The 18928-nt window shown below is 43.8% G+C and overlaps 1 protein-coding gene across 1 annotated transcript; it reads left to right on the top strand.

Moving 5' to 3' along the window:
* The first annotated feature begins 1359 nt into the window (after nucleotides 1-1359).
* On the top strand, nucleotides 1360-2403 carry LOC110931957 (RNA-binding protein 33-like). The gene has a single exon (XM_022175324.1). It carries the CDS (start codon nucleotides 1360-1362, stop codon nucleotides 2401-2403), a length of 1044 nt encoding a protein of 347 aa, XP_022031016.1.
* Nucleotides 2404-18928: the final 16525 nt, after the last annotated feature.

Genomic DNA, 18928 nt, shown 5'->3' with positions numbered 1-18928 from the left:
CGCTGCGTTAGAGTATGGGATCATCCACGTTTAGGGATTGCGACTTTTACCTGGACGAGTCGCAAGTCTTAAACGGTTTTAAGTTTGTGGTTATGTCTTTCAAACAATTCTTTTATGTTATTAGGTTGTAATTTCCGTTGCATGTGTCAACGCATTAAGACAATGTTGTGTTATTTTGTTTTTAAGACAATATTTAATGGATGATATGCATGGTTTTAAATTCATATAGCTTTGTTGTGATTAAGCTATGGTATTTAGAAGTCACACCAAATTAACCCACGCTTCCGCAAAGCCAGGGTGTGACAGCTTGGTATCAGAGCTCTGATCATAGCGAACTAGGATTCCTTCTCGAGTCTAGACTATGATCACTAGGTCTCTCACGAAAACATTTTTACACTGCATACCACTTAAGTCCAGATCCAAAACGTTTTTATAAACAAAAGTTGAGCACATTTTTTTTATTAGTTATGGCTCAGTCTGGGAGGCTGAGGCTCGGTCAGGGAGGCTGAGGAAGTTGTCTAGTGGGACTAGGGAGTTAGTGTGGGAGGCTGGGAGAATTGGCTAATGGGACTAGGGAGTCAGTCTGGGAGGCTGGGAGAATTGACTAGTGGGACTAGGGAGTCAGTCTGGGAGGCTAGGAGGCTAGTGGGACTAGGAGGACTATTTGATTGCTTATTGATGGCTAATGTGTTTATCTGACCATATGATTGATTATTTGTGCATATTTGTGTTTGTGTTACAGACACTATGGATTCATCCGGCACAGGAGGGTCGGACACCAATGACCCTATACACATTGTATCAGACGACCGGGAGTCATCAGAGCGAGAGGTGTACACTTCGGACACCACCAGTACAGACGACGACGATTTCCAGCCGTTTGCACTACCCGATGCCGTGGTTGAGCCCGCTGATGGCCCCATCGCTGGGGATTTGCCGCTTGTGGTGATCCCTGCTCCCATACCCCTTGCCATGTACCCTGTTATTGATATGCCTCTAGACGTGGTCGTTGACGACGACGTCGATTTGTTCGACGAGGAGCCACTGGAGGACGACGTTGAGGGCGAGGCCCTGATAGCTGTCGATGATCTCTTGCTTCTCGCAGATGCTCCTGCTGAGGAGTCACCTGCCCATTCACCTATCCCAGACTCTTTCGAGTCTGTGGCATCGGCACCATCGCACGCGTAGGGCGCGCAACACTACTCACATGATTCAGACCCGGATAGGGCGTCATCTGCTGCACCTGCCCCTGCCCCGAGTTTTGCTATTGATCATGACATTGATGAGGATTCTGACCCCGTCTTCCCACCTGGGTTCGATCCAGACCAGGACATTGAGTTTATACACCTAGATCAGCCCATGGAGGACCCAGTTGATCCTGTTGACCCTGCATTTGCTGACCCCGCAGATTTCGAGATGGAGTTTGACGACCCGGAGCCTGCTGTGGCCCCCGACCCGGTAGTTGTTCTAGATCCCGTGTTCGAGCATGACCCTATTCATGCTGATATACCCATTGTTGATCCTTTGATTGCTGATATACCTATCGATGATCACCCTATTGTTGCTCCACTATTGGAGGATGAGCATGCTGTTGATGCTCAAGTTGATGCCCCTCACATTGCTGATATACCCGCTGATCCTGTTGTTGTTGCTCCTTTTCCTGACCCAGTGCCTCTAGAGCCCGACCATGCACTCTTTGCGACTCATGTCGACCCTCAGTATGCGCACACCCGGAATGGATGGATAGAGGACGATGATGATTTTCCACCTTTTGTGGTACCAGTCACACCTGTTCCAGCACCTGCTTCAGCTCCTTTTGATGCACCCTTGTTTCCCACCCTCACTTCTGATGCTCACCGCACAGATCTGCCCATCACATTTCTCCAGGAGATCCCTCCGCCACGTCCTGGAGAGGGCTCTTCTCGTCAGCCTTTCGGCCATGCACCTTTTCTGACTGGAGGAGATCAGTTTGCACCGCAGATCCCTCACCATACTACTGTTCCCCCAATTTCACCGTTTACTGTGCCACCTTTTACTCCAGCTAGTGAGTCTTTTCTTTGGACATCACCACCCATCATGCCACCATCGGATCCTTATCATCCTTTTCACATGGGTTTTTCTGTAGAGGACATTCTCAGGTCATTTATGATCCAGCAGGAGGCACTTACGCGTCGCGTACAGGACCTCGAGAGAGCACAGCGACCCCCATGCCAGTGCCCTCCTCATCCTGCGATATCACATCCCCCTCGACCATTATCTCCTGATTCGGCTGCTCGTTTTTGGACTCAGGAGCAGCATATTGCTTATTTGTTACGTTCTCACCGAGCCATGGAGGAGGATTGGCTCCACATGCGCCGTTTGTTCTATTCTCATTTTCCCCCTCCTCCACCGCCATCAGCGTAGGGCTATTTTGTACAGCACGGGTGGACTTTTGTTGAGAAGACGGCGATTGCACAGACTGCACAGCTTTTTGGAGACTGCATATTGATCATGGCTTTTGTTGTTATGTATATGGGATATTGTTGACATTGATTTGATATTTTGGACTGGGGTGATGTAGCCCTTAGTCGTTGATGTTGTATGTTACAGTTATGTACTTGTAAACTTTACTTTGTGGTCTCGATTTATGGCAATGCAATCGCAGTATTCTCATCACATGTGATGTTTGATTGATTATTTATGTTCTATAACATGAGATGTTATGTGGTTGAATTATTTGTAACATGGGATGTTATGTGATTGGTTTGTTTTAACATGAGATGCTATGTATTACTACTATCGTTATATACGTACACTTTACTATGACCTGACCAACGTGAACCATCTTTTAGAAGATGCCACCGAGACGCCAAGCACGCATGCCTACCAACGAGGCAGAACTTCAGCAGGTCATTGCGCAATACGCAGCCTCTCAAGGAGGAACTAGCGAAAGTAATTCTGGCAATACCGGCAACAACAATCCGCCTCATGGTAATAATAAGTCATTAAGGCATACCATGATTCAATTGGATATCTCTAGCAAGTTTGCTAATTCCATTCATATATTGTAACGTATGTGCAGGGTGCACCTACAAGCAGTTCCTAGACTGCAAGCCTGTCAACTTTGATGGCACCGGAGGTGCTGTTGCTTTTGTTTGATGGGCCAAGAAGACAGAGTCAGTTCTCCGCATGAGCAAATGCGCTCCAGACCAGCAAGTTACTTACATTTCTGGGCTATTCTTGGACGGAGCCCTGTCATGGTGGAATTTACAAGTTCAAACCCTTGGTGAAGTCGCAGCCTACGCAATGACATGGAACGAGCTGAAGGAGCTCATGCGTAGAAAGTATTGCTCTCGCGCTGAAATTCAAAGGTTGGAAACTGAGTTTTGGCATTTGAAGATGGAAGGTCCGAAAATCGCAGAGTATGTTCAAAGGTTTCACGATCTGTCACATGTGGTACCTTATATGGTCACACCAGAATTCAAGCAGATTGAACGCTTCATTTGGGGTTTAGCTCCTCAAATCATAAGTATGAAAAAAAAAGACTGACGCAACTATCTTCTCTGGAAATCGCAGTAAAAAAAAAAAATTTTTTTTTTGACTTCTTCAAAGCCGGCAACAATCACTGAGGCGATCGATCTGAGCGTAGCTCTCACGGAGGAGGCTATCCGCCTAAACAAGTTTTCTGATGTTGATCTAAAGAAGAAGGAGACTCACGTCGAGTCGTCCGGGGGTAACAAAAGAAAATTCTCGAACTTTAAACAAGGCACCAGCGGTGATGGCAGGAAAGGAGAACCAAGTGCACCAGTCCAAGCTACAACTGGTACCGGAAGGAGAGGAAAGTGATATATGGGTACCCATCTCAAGTGCAACACCTGCCAGCGTCACCATTCTGGCCGGTGTGCTTCAAAGTATGTGAAGCATGTGGGAAGGCTGGCCACTCAAATGATTCTTGTTGGGCCACTGTTGGCCGGGGAGGCCAAGGAGGATTTGGGAACAGAAACAATAATCGTGGTGGTATTGGGAATCGCCCACAGGGGAACAATGGAGGAAATGTGAATCGAGGCAACAATGCCAATCAGGCAGGTAGTGCGAACCGAAACAACAACAACCAAGCTGGAAATGGAGGTGGAAACGGGCAAACACCAGGTTGCTTTAACTGTGGTGACATTGGGCACTATAAGAGGAACTGCCCAGAATTGAACCAAGCCCGTGGAAGAGTGTTTAATATCAAAGCAAGGGAAGCGCACCAGGATCCCAATGTTGTTACTGGTACGTTCCCTGTAAACCAACGCTTTGCATCTGTTCTATTTGATACTGGTGCCGATTATAGCTTCGTATCGTTAGAATTTAAGAATATGCTTGGTTTAGCCGCTAGTAAATTAGATATCCCCTACTCAATCGAATTGGATAATGGAAAGTTAGTAGAAGCTAATGAAGTGGTCAGAGGTTGTTTAATCGAGTTGGGAGAGCGTGAGTTTGCTTTGGATCTACTACCAGTTCAGCTGGGGAGCTTCGACGTGGGAGTAGGAATGGATTGGTTATCAAGCAACAAGGCAGAAATTGTTTGTCACGAAAAGGTCGTTCGCATCCCAACCGAAGATGGTGAAACCATTATGGTTCATGGGGAGAAGCGGGATACGCCTTTAAGAATTATCAGCTGCCTGAAAGCGAGAAAGTGTTTACAAAAGGGATGTGCTGCCTTCCTGGCACACATCGTGGACAAGAAAGCTGCTGAACCAAAGATCGAAGACATCCCTGTCGTAAGGGAGTATCCTGAAGTCTTTCCGGAGGACTTGCCAGGATTGCCACCCCAGAGGCAAGTGGAATTTCACATTGACTTAGTTCCAGGCGCCACACCTGTAGCTAGGGTACCTTACAGACTTGCCCCGTCTGAGATGCAGGAGTTGTCGACACAACTCCAGGAACTACTCAACAAAGGATTCATCCGACCTAGCTTCTCACCTTGGGGAGCTCCATTTTTATTTTTCAAAAAGAAAGATGGTAGCTTTCGTATGTGTATTGACTACCGGGAGTTGAATAAGTTGACTATCAAGAATAGGTATCCTCTGCCAAGGATTGATGATCTATTCGATCATCTCCAAGGTTCAAGCTTTTACTCTAAGATCGATTTGCGATCAGGATACCATCAGTTAAGGATACAAGAGGAAAGTATTCCTAAGACCGCGTTTAGGACTCGCTATGGACACTACGAGTTCCTAGTTATGCCGTTTGGGTTGACAAACGCACCAGCTGTTTTCATGGACCTAATGAACAGAGTTTGCAAGCAGTACTTGGATAAGTTCGTGATTGTGTTTATCGATGACATTTTGATTTATTCAAAGACAAAGGCTGAGCACGAACAACATCTGAGAGCTATTTTGGAGCTGCTGAAAAAGGAACAGTTGTATGCCAAGTTCTCTAAGTGCGAGTTTGTGCTACGTGAAGTCCAATTCCTTGGACATGTGGTAAATGGAGATGGAATTCATGTGGATCCCACAAAGATCGAAGCGATCAAGAATTGGGAGACCCCAAAGACGCCAACCGAGATTCGACAATTCTTGGGTTTGGCTGGCTACCATCGAAGGTTCATTGAGGATTTTTCGAAGATCGCTCAACCATTGACACTCCTAACGCAGAAAGATAAGAATTTGAATGGGGAATCAAACAGGAAGAAGCATTTCAGCTGTTAAAAGACAAGCTCTGCAATGCGCCAATCTTAGCACTACCGGAAGGTACAGATGATTTCGTGGTATATTGTGACGCCTCGCGTCAAGGATTGGGTTGCGTGTTGATGCAACGCCAGAAGGTTATGGCTTACGCGTCCCGCCAATTGAAAGTGCATGAAAAGAATTATACCACACATGATTTGGAACTAGGCGTAGTGATATTTGCGTTAAAGATCTGGAGACATTACCTATATGGCACAAAGTGTACAATTTTACAGATCATAAAAGCCTGCAGCACATATTCGACCAGAAAGAGCTGAATATGAGACAAAGACGTTGGTTGAGTTGTTGAATGATTATGACTGCGAGATTAAGTACCATCCAGGGAAGGCGAATGTGGTCGCCGATGCCCTAAGTCGTAAGGAGAGAATCAAGCCCATAAGGGTTAGGGCTTTAGAGATGATTATCCAAACAGATCTTTCCCTACGCATTCGTGCCGCGCAGAAAGAAGCACTTAAGGAAAGAAACCTTGAAGAAGAATATCTCCGTGGGATGGAGAAGCAATTAGTGCCAAACGAGGAAGGAACGTTATGTTTTATGAAAAGGATTTGGGTTCCTCTGTTTGGTGGTTTGAGGAAAGTTATTTTTGATGAGGCACACAAATCACCGTACTCTATCCATCCAGGAGCGGATAAGATGTACCAGGATCTTAAAGATTACTATTGGTGGCCTAGGATGAAAGGCGACGTTGCTGTTTATGTGAGCAAGTGTTTAACATGTGCCAAAGTTAAAGCAGAATACCAGAAGCCTTCGGGACTTCTGCAACAACCTGAAATTCCCAAATGGAAGTGGGAACAAATTTCCATGGATTTTATTACAAAGTTGCCTAGAACGCCAAGAGGTCATGACACTATTTGGGTAATAATGGACACAAGCAAGTTGGCGGAAATTTACATGAGAGAAATTGTTACACGCGATGGAGTGCCTCTCTCGATCATCTCTGATAGAGACGGAAGGTTCGTATCAAGGATTTGGCAATCCTTCCAAGAAGCTTTTCGCTCGCAATTGAATCTGAGCACTGCGTTTCACCCACAGACGGACGGACAAAGCGAGCGAACGATACAAATCTTGGAGGATATGCTGAGAGCATGTGTTATGGATTTGGGCGGTAGCTGGGATAAGCATTTACCATTAGTCGAATTTTCATATAACAACAACTACCACACCAGTATTGGTGCCGCGCCATTTGAAGCTCTATATGGCCGTAAGTGCAGATCACCGCTTGGTTGGTCTGATGCCGGTGACAGACAATTGGTTGGTCCTGATGTGGTCCAGGAAACCACAAATAAGATTGCATAGATCCGAGATCGCATCAAGGCGGCTCGTGATCGACAAAAATGTTACGCGGACCGAAGAAGAAAACCTCTAGAGTTTGAGGTAGGTGATATGGTTTTGTTGAAAGTATCACCCTGGAAGGGTGTGGCACGCTTCGGGAAGCGTGGAAAGTTGAACCCGCGATATATTGGTCCATTCAAGATTCTAGAAAGGATTGGGTTAGTAGCATACAAGCTGGACTTACCTGCTGAACTGAACGGTGTTCACGATACATTTCATGTATCAAATCTAAAGAAAAGTCCAACACAAGATACTGTTGTTATTCCCACAGACGAGATCCATATTGACGACATGCTCCATTTTGTCGAAGAACCGGTTGAGGTTACAGATTGGAAGATCAACAAAACCCGCCGGAGCAGTGTCAAGCTCGTCAAGGTTCGATGGAATGCAAGACATGGTCCTGAATACACCTGGGAGCGTGAGGACCGAATGAAAGAAAAGTACCCCCACTTATTCCCCAAGAATCCTACAACTAGAAGCAGAACTTAAAATTTCGGGACAAAATTTTTCTTACGGGGGGAGAATGTGACAACCCTCACCAAACCAGGTATCCGTACGACTTAATTAACATCTAATTACTGCTTAATTACTGTGCTTGCTTACAATTATGGATAAACTGCTACATGAATTCTGATACGTACACTTACATGCATCATACTTTATTTGCTGTCACTCTATTATTTACATACAGTACTTTAGTGACAAACTTGATGCACAAAAGCACAATAGCACAATGAATGGATAACCCATTAAACATGCTGATATAGCCAGCATCAGGCAGACACTGCCTCTAAGGCCTGTATGAGCCAGAATAGTTTACTACACTAGTAGAGAGTGTAGGGAAAAGAGGGTTGTAGAACTGTGTCACTAGGTATAAGTTACAGTGACCGGATGTGCCTAAAACATGATTTAAACACAAATCCTGCACTTTAATATAAAATTCAGCTTTTTAGCAAACTAGTAAAGTGCAAAAACATGGGAAAATAATACTAGACACTTTCCAAAGTGCTGGGAATTCTTTGTGTTACTAAAAATAATACTAACGACACTTTAAAGCTTTGTTAAGCACATTAACGGATCAGTATCCAACCGAACAACCGGACTTTACCCGGGACATAAAAATATTGCCATTAACACTGTTTTTCTTTTTATGAGCTAGCTAGGGTGCCCGAACACCCTAACACCCGCCACAAGGCACTACACTCTAGTAACTAACTTAAGGGTCCTACTTAACAAACTAATACTTAACTACTTAGTTAAAATTCAACCAAATGCCCCCCACCCTGAACCGAAATTGTCCCATGTGGGACACACTCACACCAATTTAATTATTATAATCTTGTTGGTCTCATATCTTGAAGGCATTTGATCCAATGGTTAAAGACATTAGAAAAGTCTATAAGTAAACATGGTGGTTAGGAGTCCCATACATACTAAACAATTCACAACAAAAAAAATTCTCATACTTTCCCCTTGACTCACGACCGAGAGCTTTCACAACCATCCATCCACTTTCAAAATTTGATCAAGCCATTCCAAGCATCCACAAGTGTGAAGGATCTCATACGAGGAAGCCCGGTGCTTGCGGATTGCCAAGGACCCTCTACGACGCTATTAACCACCCGTTTTTCGACTAGTTTCTTCCCTAGCCTTGAGCTAGTAGTGACTGTAAACGCCTTTTTGATCTATTCTAAAGTGGTTAATAAGAATTTTGTCGGTTGAAAATTATGAACACTAAAGATCACCAACTAAAAGTCTACAAAAATAATAAAAATGGTGGTTAATGAATGAATGTTAGTGTGAAACTTTAGAAACTAGTTTTATTATGATTATTTATTGTTGTTGATTGCTAGTGTTGGAATGGATCGTCATCAAACACCGCTAGATCATGTTCATGGAACATGAACTAGCCTTATGTTAAGTCGTAAAGATATTAGATGACGAACCCTTTCAAACATAAACATGAACTTGTGTAAAAACAATTTTTCTTATGAAATAGTGTTCTAAACTAGTGGATCTAAAGATCTACAAGTGGTATTTTCGAAGAACCAAGTGTCAAATGAAATCATATTTTTAAAGTCGGATCTTTCCTAAACAAAGGTGATTTTTGTGAACACACAAGTGTGTAGACACTTGTGTAACAAAAAGATTTAACAAAGAATTATTTTTGTAATTTTTGACTAGAATATGTACAAATGCATTTTCTGTAAAAAACAAGATTCCTAAGAAATCGATTTTATTTATAGAAAGATTTATAAAAAAAATATGGGGAAAGTTACTACATATTTTACACAAACCACAAGTTCATGTGTTTTACGATTTGTATCTATTTTGACTAGTTTGTGTTGATGGAATATTATTTGTTAATGTTGGGAACATTGTTGATGTGAATCTTTAAAAGAAAATCATACGCTAGAAAGCGTGGCCACCTCCAGTTACAGGGGAAACTCTGGCGAAGTTTTTCCAAAAATCTAACACTTGTAAATATTTTTTATCACAAGTGTTATGGATATATTTTTAACTTATTTTCCAAATAAACATCGCCACGATTTTTATTACAAAACTACCAAGTGTCGGAGGTGGGATTTTCACAAAATAAAACTTGAAAAATATATATTTAGTATATATTTTCCATAACAACACTTGTGTGATTTTTGTGTTTATTTTGTGAACTACGTAAATATTATTTTTAGGGTAAAAATAATATTACTAAATATTAACGGCTCCAAAATAATTCTAATGCCTTCACATTAAATATTAAGTTACAACGGTATTATTATTACCACCCGATATTTATCCGTAACTTACGTATTTTCGGAAAATACTATTGAACGCGTGTTTTGATAAATATTATTTTGGAAAATTATATGAAATAAAATATATTATTTTTGGAAAAAATATTTATATTTTGGAGATAAGGTTTAAAATATATTTTAAGTGTGACTTAATAATATATTTCGAAGTTATACGAACGCACATGTATAAAACCCCCATCCTTGGGAAGGAATATATTTATAAAATAATTACGAAGTGTAATTGTGACAACTCGTAATTTAAACCCACTTTGTGTAACGTTACGTGCTCACGTGAACTATGTTGGTTGAATGTTATGTTTATTTTTATGTGAATATATGTTTATACAAGTGACCCGACCGCACAAGACTCTCGAACGCACAACACTTACTTGAACGCACAAGGCCATTTGGGCCGTATTCCTTGTAACCGGAATCAATGGGCAGCCCATTAGGGGTTTCGGCCCACTTCTCTTATACGTACATACACACAACCTTAGGAGGTTGTTTCTCATTTTGTTACACAAAAACACAAGTTGCAACCCTAGCTCTCTCTCTCCCTCACGAACCCGACGGCAACCACCTTTCGAAGCCCTTGTATTCGGATCAATCTCATTCTCTTTTCAACCGGTTAGTACATTATGATATGTGTTTATAAATGATGTATGATTACACGTTTCGATTTCATGATTGTTGATGATAGTACTCTTGTTAACATGGTGAACTATGATGCTAGTTGATAGTGTTCTTGATAATCGGCCACATGTGTATGATTGATTTAATGATCATATGAATCGGCTGGAGATAGGTGTTAATCAGCGGTTATGTTATATGATTCGGATTGTAGCTTATTAATGTACAAAGTGAATCGGGTTATGTGATATTCTCGGCTATATGTTAATATGATTTGAATGATTATGATGTTTGTTCTTGATTAAGCCGGTTAGGGTTCATATGAAATTCATAATAAAAATCTTGTTTGATCGATAGTATGCTAATCGGATAGATGGAAACTTGTTGATTGGTTATCATAAAATAAGGAAACTGATTAAATTGATTGCATAAAATCCGGAATATATAAACCAATCGCACAAGGGGTCTTAATCGCACAAGAACTAGCGAGTCGCACAAGTTGTTATGTTGTGTTGTTGGGCCGGGCAGCCCAAACTTCCTGGTCGCACAAGGTCACACGTACAAGAGATCGCACAAGATATCTTGGTCAGTCGCACAAGATGTCTCTGTCGCACAAAGCACCCACGGTCGCACAAGGTTACTGGACCGCACAAGGGTTATGTTTGCTAACTGTTGGGCCGGGTGTGTAGTTGGGCTGGGTTAGTCGGATCGCACAACCCAAATTGGGTCGCACAAGATACTTGTGTGTTATCTGATTGGGCCGAGGATGTTATTTGGATTTGCTTGTGTTATTTTATTTGGGCCAATAGGTTTTGGACTTGTGCGAGCCCAATTCGTGAATACGTTATAACTGTTGAACGTTGTTAGTGTATGATCCGTGTGTGTGTTCTTTATGTGTTAACTTGTGTGAAACCTACACGTGCTTACTTGAACCCAACCTGACTTGTATGGTAAACATGCTAGGACGTGGTTGATCACATTGTAGCTTAACTGAACCTTTCGTGTATCTTACCGAGCAACCCCAGGTGAGTTCATTGCAATTCTCTAAGCATGCGTCCCGGTAGTTTGGGACAACCGGTAAACACTTGGAAGGGAAACTCTGGGTAAACAATTAACTTGTGTCTTGGTTATTGTACATGGGATCGATCATTACCAATGCTCGGTTAGGAGCATTGGGGTTGTTAAGGGGCACACTCCCCGGATACATATGGGCACACTCCCTAGGGTATCTAGCATGAGCAACATCGTAACGCAACATTGAATCGCATTAACATACATCTGGTAACAAAACACGTTAACAAAACCTTGAACTCACCAGCGTAGTCTGACACACTTGTTTGCATGCTTGTAGGTCATTAACCTTGGAACATGGACTTGCTATCTGGGAGTGCTGGAGTGGTCATGGATCGAAGCTATTGGATTACTTATAATTGACACATTGGTTTTGAGTTTTATTATGAAACAATTGCTAAACGACTTATCATATGCTTCCGCTATATAACTCTTTGTGAATCGATATTATGTTTGACATTTAATCTTGGCAATTAATGACATGTTTTATTTAATTATTTATCATTGGTTCAATGTGATTGGTGGCTCAGACTCTGATGTGTAACATGCCTCGCGGGGTTTCCGCAGGTGGTATTTTGGGGGTGTTACAGTTTGGTATCAGAGCCACTGGTTATAGTGAACTAGGTTTTAAAACGTTTTGTAAAACCAGACTATAACCGAACAACTTCGAAAATCGATCATGACACTCAGCACCAGATTGCAAGGTTCGTCTCTCTCTCACTTTATACATCACTTGCTTAGCAGTCACACACCCACAACGTATATGAACTGAAACGTTTAACACCATAGTGACTTGATAGTGTGACACTACTCTTCGACTCATGTAAACCATAGAACTGTGATACCATCTGTTGTGTTGTTTGAACGGGGGAAACTTCGAGCGCAAGCTAAGAGGCACTGAGATAAGCATGCAAATTGCCTTATTATTATGGGTGCAGACTTAATAATAACGCGGGGTGCATGCAAGTCCCAGTAAGGCTTACCGAGCGTGAGAAGGGTTCTGCCTTATTATGTGTGAACTTGGTAGTACGTAGATATCAACCTGATACTTGATATCCATCTCGTTTCGATTTCCTGAGTTGGTTCATCTCTATATATAGAATCACGAGTGGACGAGGACACGGACGTGGCAACATCAACATGACTCAGGCTGAGTTGACTGACCTAATCAATACCCGTGTGGCTGAGGCTCTAGCAGCCTATCAAGCTGGTCAGCAAGCGCAACCTCAACCTAACCAGCCTGCGTGTACGTTCAAAATGTTTATGGACTGTAAGCCACAGACCTTCACCGGGACTGAAGGGGCTGTGGGACTCCTAAGATGGTTCGAGAAAGCAGAGTCTGTGTTTGCTATCTGTAACTGTCCCGCTGGGGACAGGGTGAAATATGCTGCGGGTACCTTGGCGGATGGTGCCCTAACGTGGTGGAACGCCCAGGTACAGTTGTTGGGCATCGAAGCAGCGAATGCCACAACCTGGGAAGACTTTAAAGAACTGATCAGGGAGGAGTACTGTCCTCGGGATGAAGTCCAGAAGTTGGAAAACGAGTACTACGACTTGAAGATGGTTGGATCTGAAGTCGAAGCGTATGTGAAGCGATCGTATGAACTGGCCGACATGTGCCCGAACTTGTCCCGGCCTATGTCCCGGAGGATTGAGTTATTCATCAAAGGGTTGCCTCCGCGTGTGAAGAGTTTGGTCACTGCAGCCCATCTCAATGATTTGACGCAGATTGTTCGACTAACTCATAAGATTGTGGACCAAGAGGTAGAGAGCAATTCGTTACCCCCGCGCATTTCAGCTACCGCTGCTACGGCACCCACTGCTACTACATCTGCTAATGATAACAGACGGAAGTGGAGCGACTACGACAAAGCATCCAGTGCTGGTCAGACTCAGAAAAGGCCAGACAACACCAACCGCAACATCAGCCAGTCGTCTTCTGTCAATCAAGGCCAGGGAAGTAGCCAAAGTCAGGGTCAGTATGCGGGGAGGAAGCCACGGTGTAACAAGTGTGGCTATCATCATTTCGGGCCGTGTGGTCGGACATGTAACAGATGTGGTAAGGCGGGCCATGAGGCCAGGGATTGTAGGGCCTCACAACCCAAACACCAGCAGCAACAGAACCAGCAAAACCAGAGACAACAGGGGCAACCACCCCAGTAGAACCAGGGTTTCAGGAAGGGGTGCTATCAGTGTGGCGACGAGGGCCACTTTAAGCGGGATTGCCCTCAGTTAAACCAGAACGCCAATGACAATAACCGCCCGAATAATAACAATGCTGGGAACAACAACAACAACAATGGCAATAATGGGGGAAATGGTGCTCGCGGCAGAGTGTTCCAGCTTGGAGCAGGGGATGCCAGGAATGACGGCAACGTTGTAACTGGTACGTTTCCTGTTAACAATCGTATTGCTTCTGTATTATTTGATTCGGGTGCCGATTGGAGTTATGTGTCCCTAGAGTTTAGTCAACGATTAGGGATAACCCCAACACCTTTAGAAGTTAAACAAGTAGTAGAACTCGCAGATGGTAAAATGATAGAAGCCTCGAATGTCCTTTTTGGGTGCAAACTAGATCTCGTGGGTCAGGTGTTTGACATTGACCTCCTTCCCGTTACACTCGGTAGTTTTGACATAGTAGTAGGAATGGATTGGTTGTCTAAGTACCAAGCAGAAATTTTGTGTAAGGAGAAAGTTGTGCGTATTCCTCTCCCTGATGGGGAGTCACTGTTAGTTCAAGGGCATCGTAGTGGGACGATGGTTGGGATTATCACGGCCATGCGTGCACAGCAGTATCTACAAAAGGGGTATCCTGCACTGTTAGCGTTAGTTACCAACGCTCAGTCGGAAGAGAGTAAGATCGAGGATCTACCAGTGGTGCGAGAATTCGCTGATGTGTTCCCAGAGGAGCTGCCAGGGTTACCTCCTCATCGTCAAGTAGAATTCCAGATTGACCTTGCGCCGGGAGCGGCTCCAATTGCTCGAGCCCCATACCGGCTAGCACCTGGAGAGTTACAGGAGTTGTCCAATCAACTACAGGAGTTGTTGGATAGGGGTTTCATTCGACCCAGTTCGTCGCCTTGGGGAGCCCCAGTTCTGTTCGTAAAGAAGAAAGACGGGTCATTCCGTATGTGTATCGACTATCGAGAGCTCAACAAGGTGACCATTAAGAACCGCTATCCGTTACCACGCATCGACGACTTGTTTGACCAGTTGCAAGGGTCAAGTTTCTATTCCAAGATCGACTTAAGATCGGGTTATCACCAGGTAAGGGTTAGAGAAGAAGATATTCCTAAGACGGCTTTTCGAACGCGCTACGGACACTATGAGTTTTTGGTCATGCCGTTTGGATTGACTAATGCCCCAGCGGTTTTCATGGACCTCATGAACCGCGTATGTAAGCCATATCTCGACGAGTTTGTTATAGTATTTATTGACGACATCTTAGTCTATTCCAAGAACAAGGAGGATCACGAGCGCCACCTACGTCTCATCTTGGAACTTTTGAGAAGGGAACAGCTGTATGCAAAATTTTCTAAGTGCGACTTTTGGATTCGAGAAGTGCATTTCCTTGGGCACGTTGTTGACGAGAAAGGGATACACGTGGATCCTGCAAAGGTGGATGCAGTTAAAAATTGGGCGGCACCAAAGACTCCGTCTGAGGTGCGACAATTTCTCGGTCTCGCTGGATACTATCGGAGGTTTATTAGAGACTTCTCGAAAATCGCTCAACCTCTCACCTCACTAACACAGAAGAACACGGTATACTCTTGGGGAACGAAGCAGGAAGAGGCCTTCCAGTTGTTAAAGCAGAAACTTTGCAGTGCACCGATCTTGTCGTTACCAGAGGGTACCGAAGATTTTGTGGTCTACTGCGATGCGTCGATTCAAGGTCTCGGCTGTGTGTTGATGCAACGCGAGAAGGTAATAGCTTATGCTTCTCGTCAGCTGAAGGTGCACGAGAAGAACTACACGACACACGACTTGGAGTTAGGAGCGGTGGTATTTGTGTTGAAGATCTGGAGGCATTATCTATACGGTACCAAATGCACTATCTACACCGACCATAGGAGTCTCCAACACATCTTCGACCAGAAAGAATTGAATATGCGACAACGACGATGGGTGGAATTATTGAACGATTATGAATGTGCCATCAAGTATCATCCGGGCAAGGCGAACGTTGTAGCTGACGCCCTCAGCAGAAAAGATAATGCACCTAGGCGTGTGCGAGCATTGCAACTCACGATCCAGTCCAATCTTCCTTCTCAGATACGGGACGCTCAGTTAGAAGCGTTGAAACCAGAGAACGTTCGAGCTGAAGCTTTACGTGGCTCGAGACAACGACTAGAACAAAAGGGAGACGGTGCTTACTACGTAACTGGACGCATTTGGGTCCCATTCTTTGGCAACTTACGAGAACTTGTAATGGAAGAGGCACATAAATCACGCTACTCTGTACATCCTGGATCAGATAAGATGTACAACGACTTGAAAACCACCTACTGGTGGCCCAGCATGAAGGCTCATATAGAAACCTACGTCAGCAAATGTTTGACTTGTGCCAAAGTCAAAGCAGAACATCAAAAGCCCTCAGGCCTACTGCAGCAACCAGAGATACCCACATGGAAGTGGGAACAGATCGCCATGGATTTTGTGACATGAGTACCTCGAACTCAGGCAGGGAACGATACCATTTGGGTGATTGTCGATCGCCTCACGAAGTCAGCATACTTCTTAGCAATCAAGGAAACAGACAAGTTTTCTCAATTGGCAGCAATTTACCTTAAGGAAGTGGTTTCTAGGCATGGGGTGCCAACCTCTATCATCTCAGATCGAGATCCGCGTTTCACTTCAGAGTTATGGCAGTCAATGCATAAATCGTTCGGTTCCCAACTCGATATGAGTACCGCTTATCACCCGCAGACGGATGGTCAAAGCGAGCGCACCATCCAAACACTTGAAGATATGCTTCGGGCATGCGTACTCGATTTTGGGAAAGGGTGGGAGAAACACTTGCCGTTGATAGAGTTCTCCTACAACAACAGCTACCATACAAGTATTAAGGCAGCTCCGTTCGAAGCACTGTACGGACGGAAATGTCGTTCACCTCTCTGCTGGCATGAGGTGGGCGATAGCCAGATCACAGGACCTGAGTTTGTTCTTGAGGCATCAGAAAGCATTGTGCAGATCCGAAACCGTATGGCCGCAGCTCGCGACCGTCAGAAAAGCTACGCTGACAAGCGTAGTAAACCGTTGGAGTTTGAAGTTAATGATCGCGTTATGTTAAAGGTTTCACCCTGGAAGGGTGTGGTGCGTTTTGGGAAGCGCGGCAAACTAAACCCTCGTTATGTTGGACCATTCAAAATTGTAGAATGGATTGGAAAGGTGGCCTACAGGTTGGAATTACCGGCTGAGTTGGGCAATGTCCATGATGTATTTCACGTATCGCAACTAAAGAAGTGTTTGGTTGATGAAACACTAGTTGTACCATTTCAAGAGCTGAAGATAGACGACAAATTGCAGTTTGTCGAAGAACCAATTGAGATTTTGGATCGGGAAGTTAAAGTTCGTAAACACAGCCGTATACCGATTGTGAGAGTTCGTTGGAACTCAAGGCGTGGCCCAGAGTTCACGTGGGAACGCGAGGACCAGATGAAACTTAAGTATCCACATTTGTTCCCCGAAGACCAGTCAAAACCTAGCGAACCTAGTGTTGATGCAACTAGCGAATTTCGGGACGAAATTCCCATTCAAGTTGGGGAGGATGTGACACCCCAGGAAAACCAGCAACCTACCTAGCTTTAACTTATCTAGTTGCTTTAACTTATCTAGCTTTCTCAGTGAGTGCGTACCAAATTTCGGGACGAAATTTCTTTTTAGTTGGGGATACTGTGACAACTCGTAATTTAAACCCACTTTGTGTAACGTTACGTGCTCACGTGAACTATGTTGGTTGAATGTTATGTTTATTTTTATGTGAATATATGTTTATACAAGTGACCCGACCGCACAAGACTCTCGATCGCACAACATTTACTTGAACGCACAAGGCCATTTGGGCCGTATTCCTTGTAACCGGAATCAATGGGCAGCCCATTAGGGGTTTCGGCCCACTTCTCTTATACGTACATACACACAACCTTAGGAGGTTGTTTCTCATTTTGTTACACAAAAACACAAGTTGCAACCCTAGCTCTCTCTCTCCCTCACGAACCCGACGGCAACCACCTTTCGAAGCCCTTGTATTCGGATCAATCTCATTCTCTTTTCAACCGGTTAGTGCATTATGATATGTGTTTATAAATGATGTATGATTACACGTTTCGATTTCATGATTGTTGATGATAGTACTCTTGTTAACATGGTGAACTATGATGCTAGTTGATAGTGTTCTTGATAATCGGCCACATGTGTATGATTGATTTAATGATCATATGAATCGGCTGGAGATAGGTGTTAATCAGCGGTTATGTTATATGATTCGGATTGTAGCTTATTAATGTACAAAGTGAATCGGGTTATGTGATATTCTCGGCTATATGTTAATATGATTTGAATGATTATGATGTTTGTTCTTGATTAAGCCGGTTAGGGTTCATATGAAATTCATAATAACAATCTTGTTTGATCGATAGTATGCTAATCGGATAGATGGAAACTTGTTGATTGGTTATCATAAAATAAGGAAACTGATTAAATTGATTGCATAAAATCCGGAATATATAAACCAATCGCACAAGGGGTCTTAATCGCACAAGAACTAGCGAGTCGCACAAGTTGTTATGTTGTGTTGTTGGGCCGGGCAGCCCAAACTTCCTGGTCGCACAAGGTCACACGTACAAGAGATCGCACAAGATATCTTGGTCAGTCGCACAAGATGTCTCTGTCGCACAAAGCACCCACGGTCGCACAAGGTTACTAGACCGCACAAGGGTTATGTTTGCTAACTGTTGGGCCGGGTGTGTAGTTGGGCTGGGTTAGTCGGATCGCACAACCCAAATTGGGTCGCACAAGATACTTGTGTGTTATCTGATTGGGCCGAGGATGTTATTTGGATTTGCTTGTGTTATTTTATTTGGGCCAATAGATTTTGGACTTGTGCGAGCCCAATTCGTGAATACGTTATAACTGTTGAACGTTGTTAGTGTATGATCCGTGTGTGTGTTCTTTATGTGTTAACTTGTGTGAAACCTACACGTGCTTACTTGAACCCAACCTGACTTGTATGGTAAACATGCTAGGACGTGGTTGATCACATTGTAGCTTAACTGAACCTTTCGTGTATCTTACCGAGCAACCCCAGGTGAGTTCATTGCAATTCTCTAAGCATGCGTCCCGGTAGTTTGGGACAACCGGTAAACACTTGGAAGGGAAACTCTGGGTAAA

Source organism: Helianthus annuus, chromosome 3, assembly GCF_002127325.2.
Source record: "Helianthus annuus cultivar XRQ/B chromosome 3, HanXRQr2.0-SUNRISE, whole genome shotgun sequence".
NCBI lineage: Eukaryota > Viridiplantae > Streptophyta > Magnoliopsida > Asterales > Asteraceae > Helianthus > Helianthus annuus.
Note: the sequence above shows the minus strand (reverse complement) of the source record. Positions and strands in the feature narration are given on the sequence as shown.

What these genes read in the sequence shown, in the direction of transcription:
- LOC110931957 (XM_022175324.1), top strand. Translation starts at nt 1,360, where the DNA reads ATGGAGGACCCAGTTGATCCTGTTGACCCTGCATTTGCTGACCCCGCA.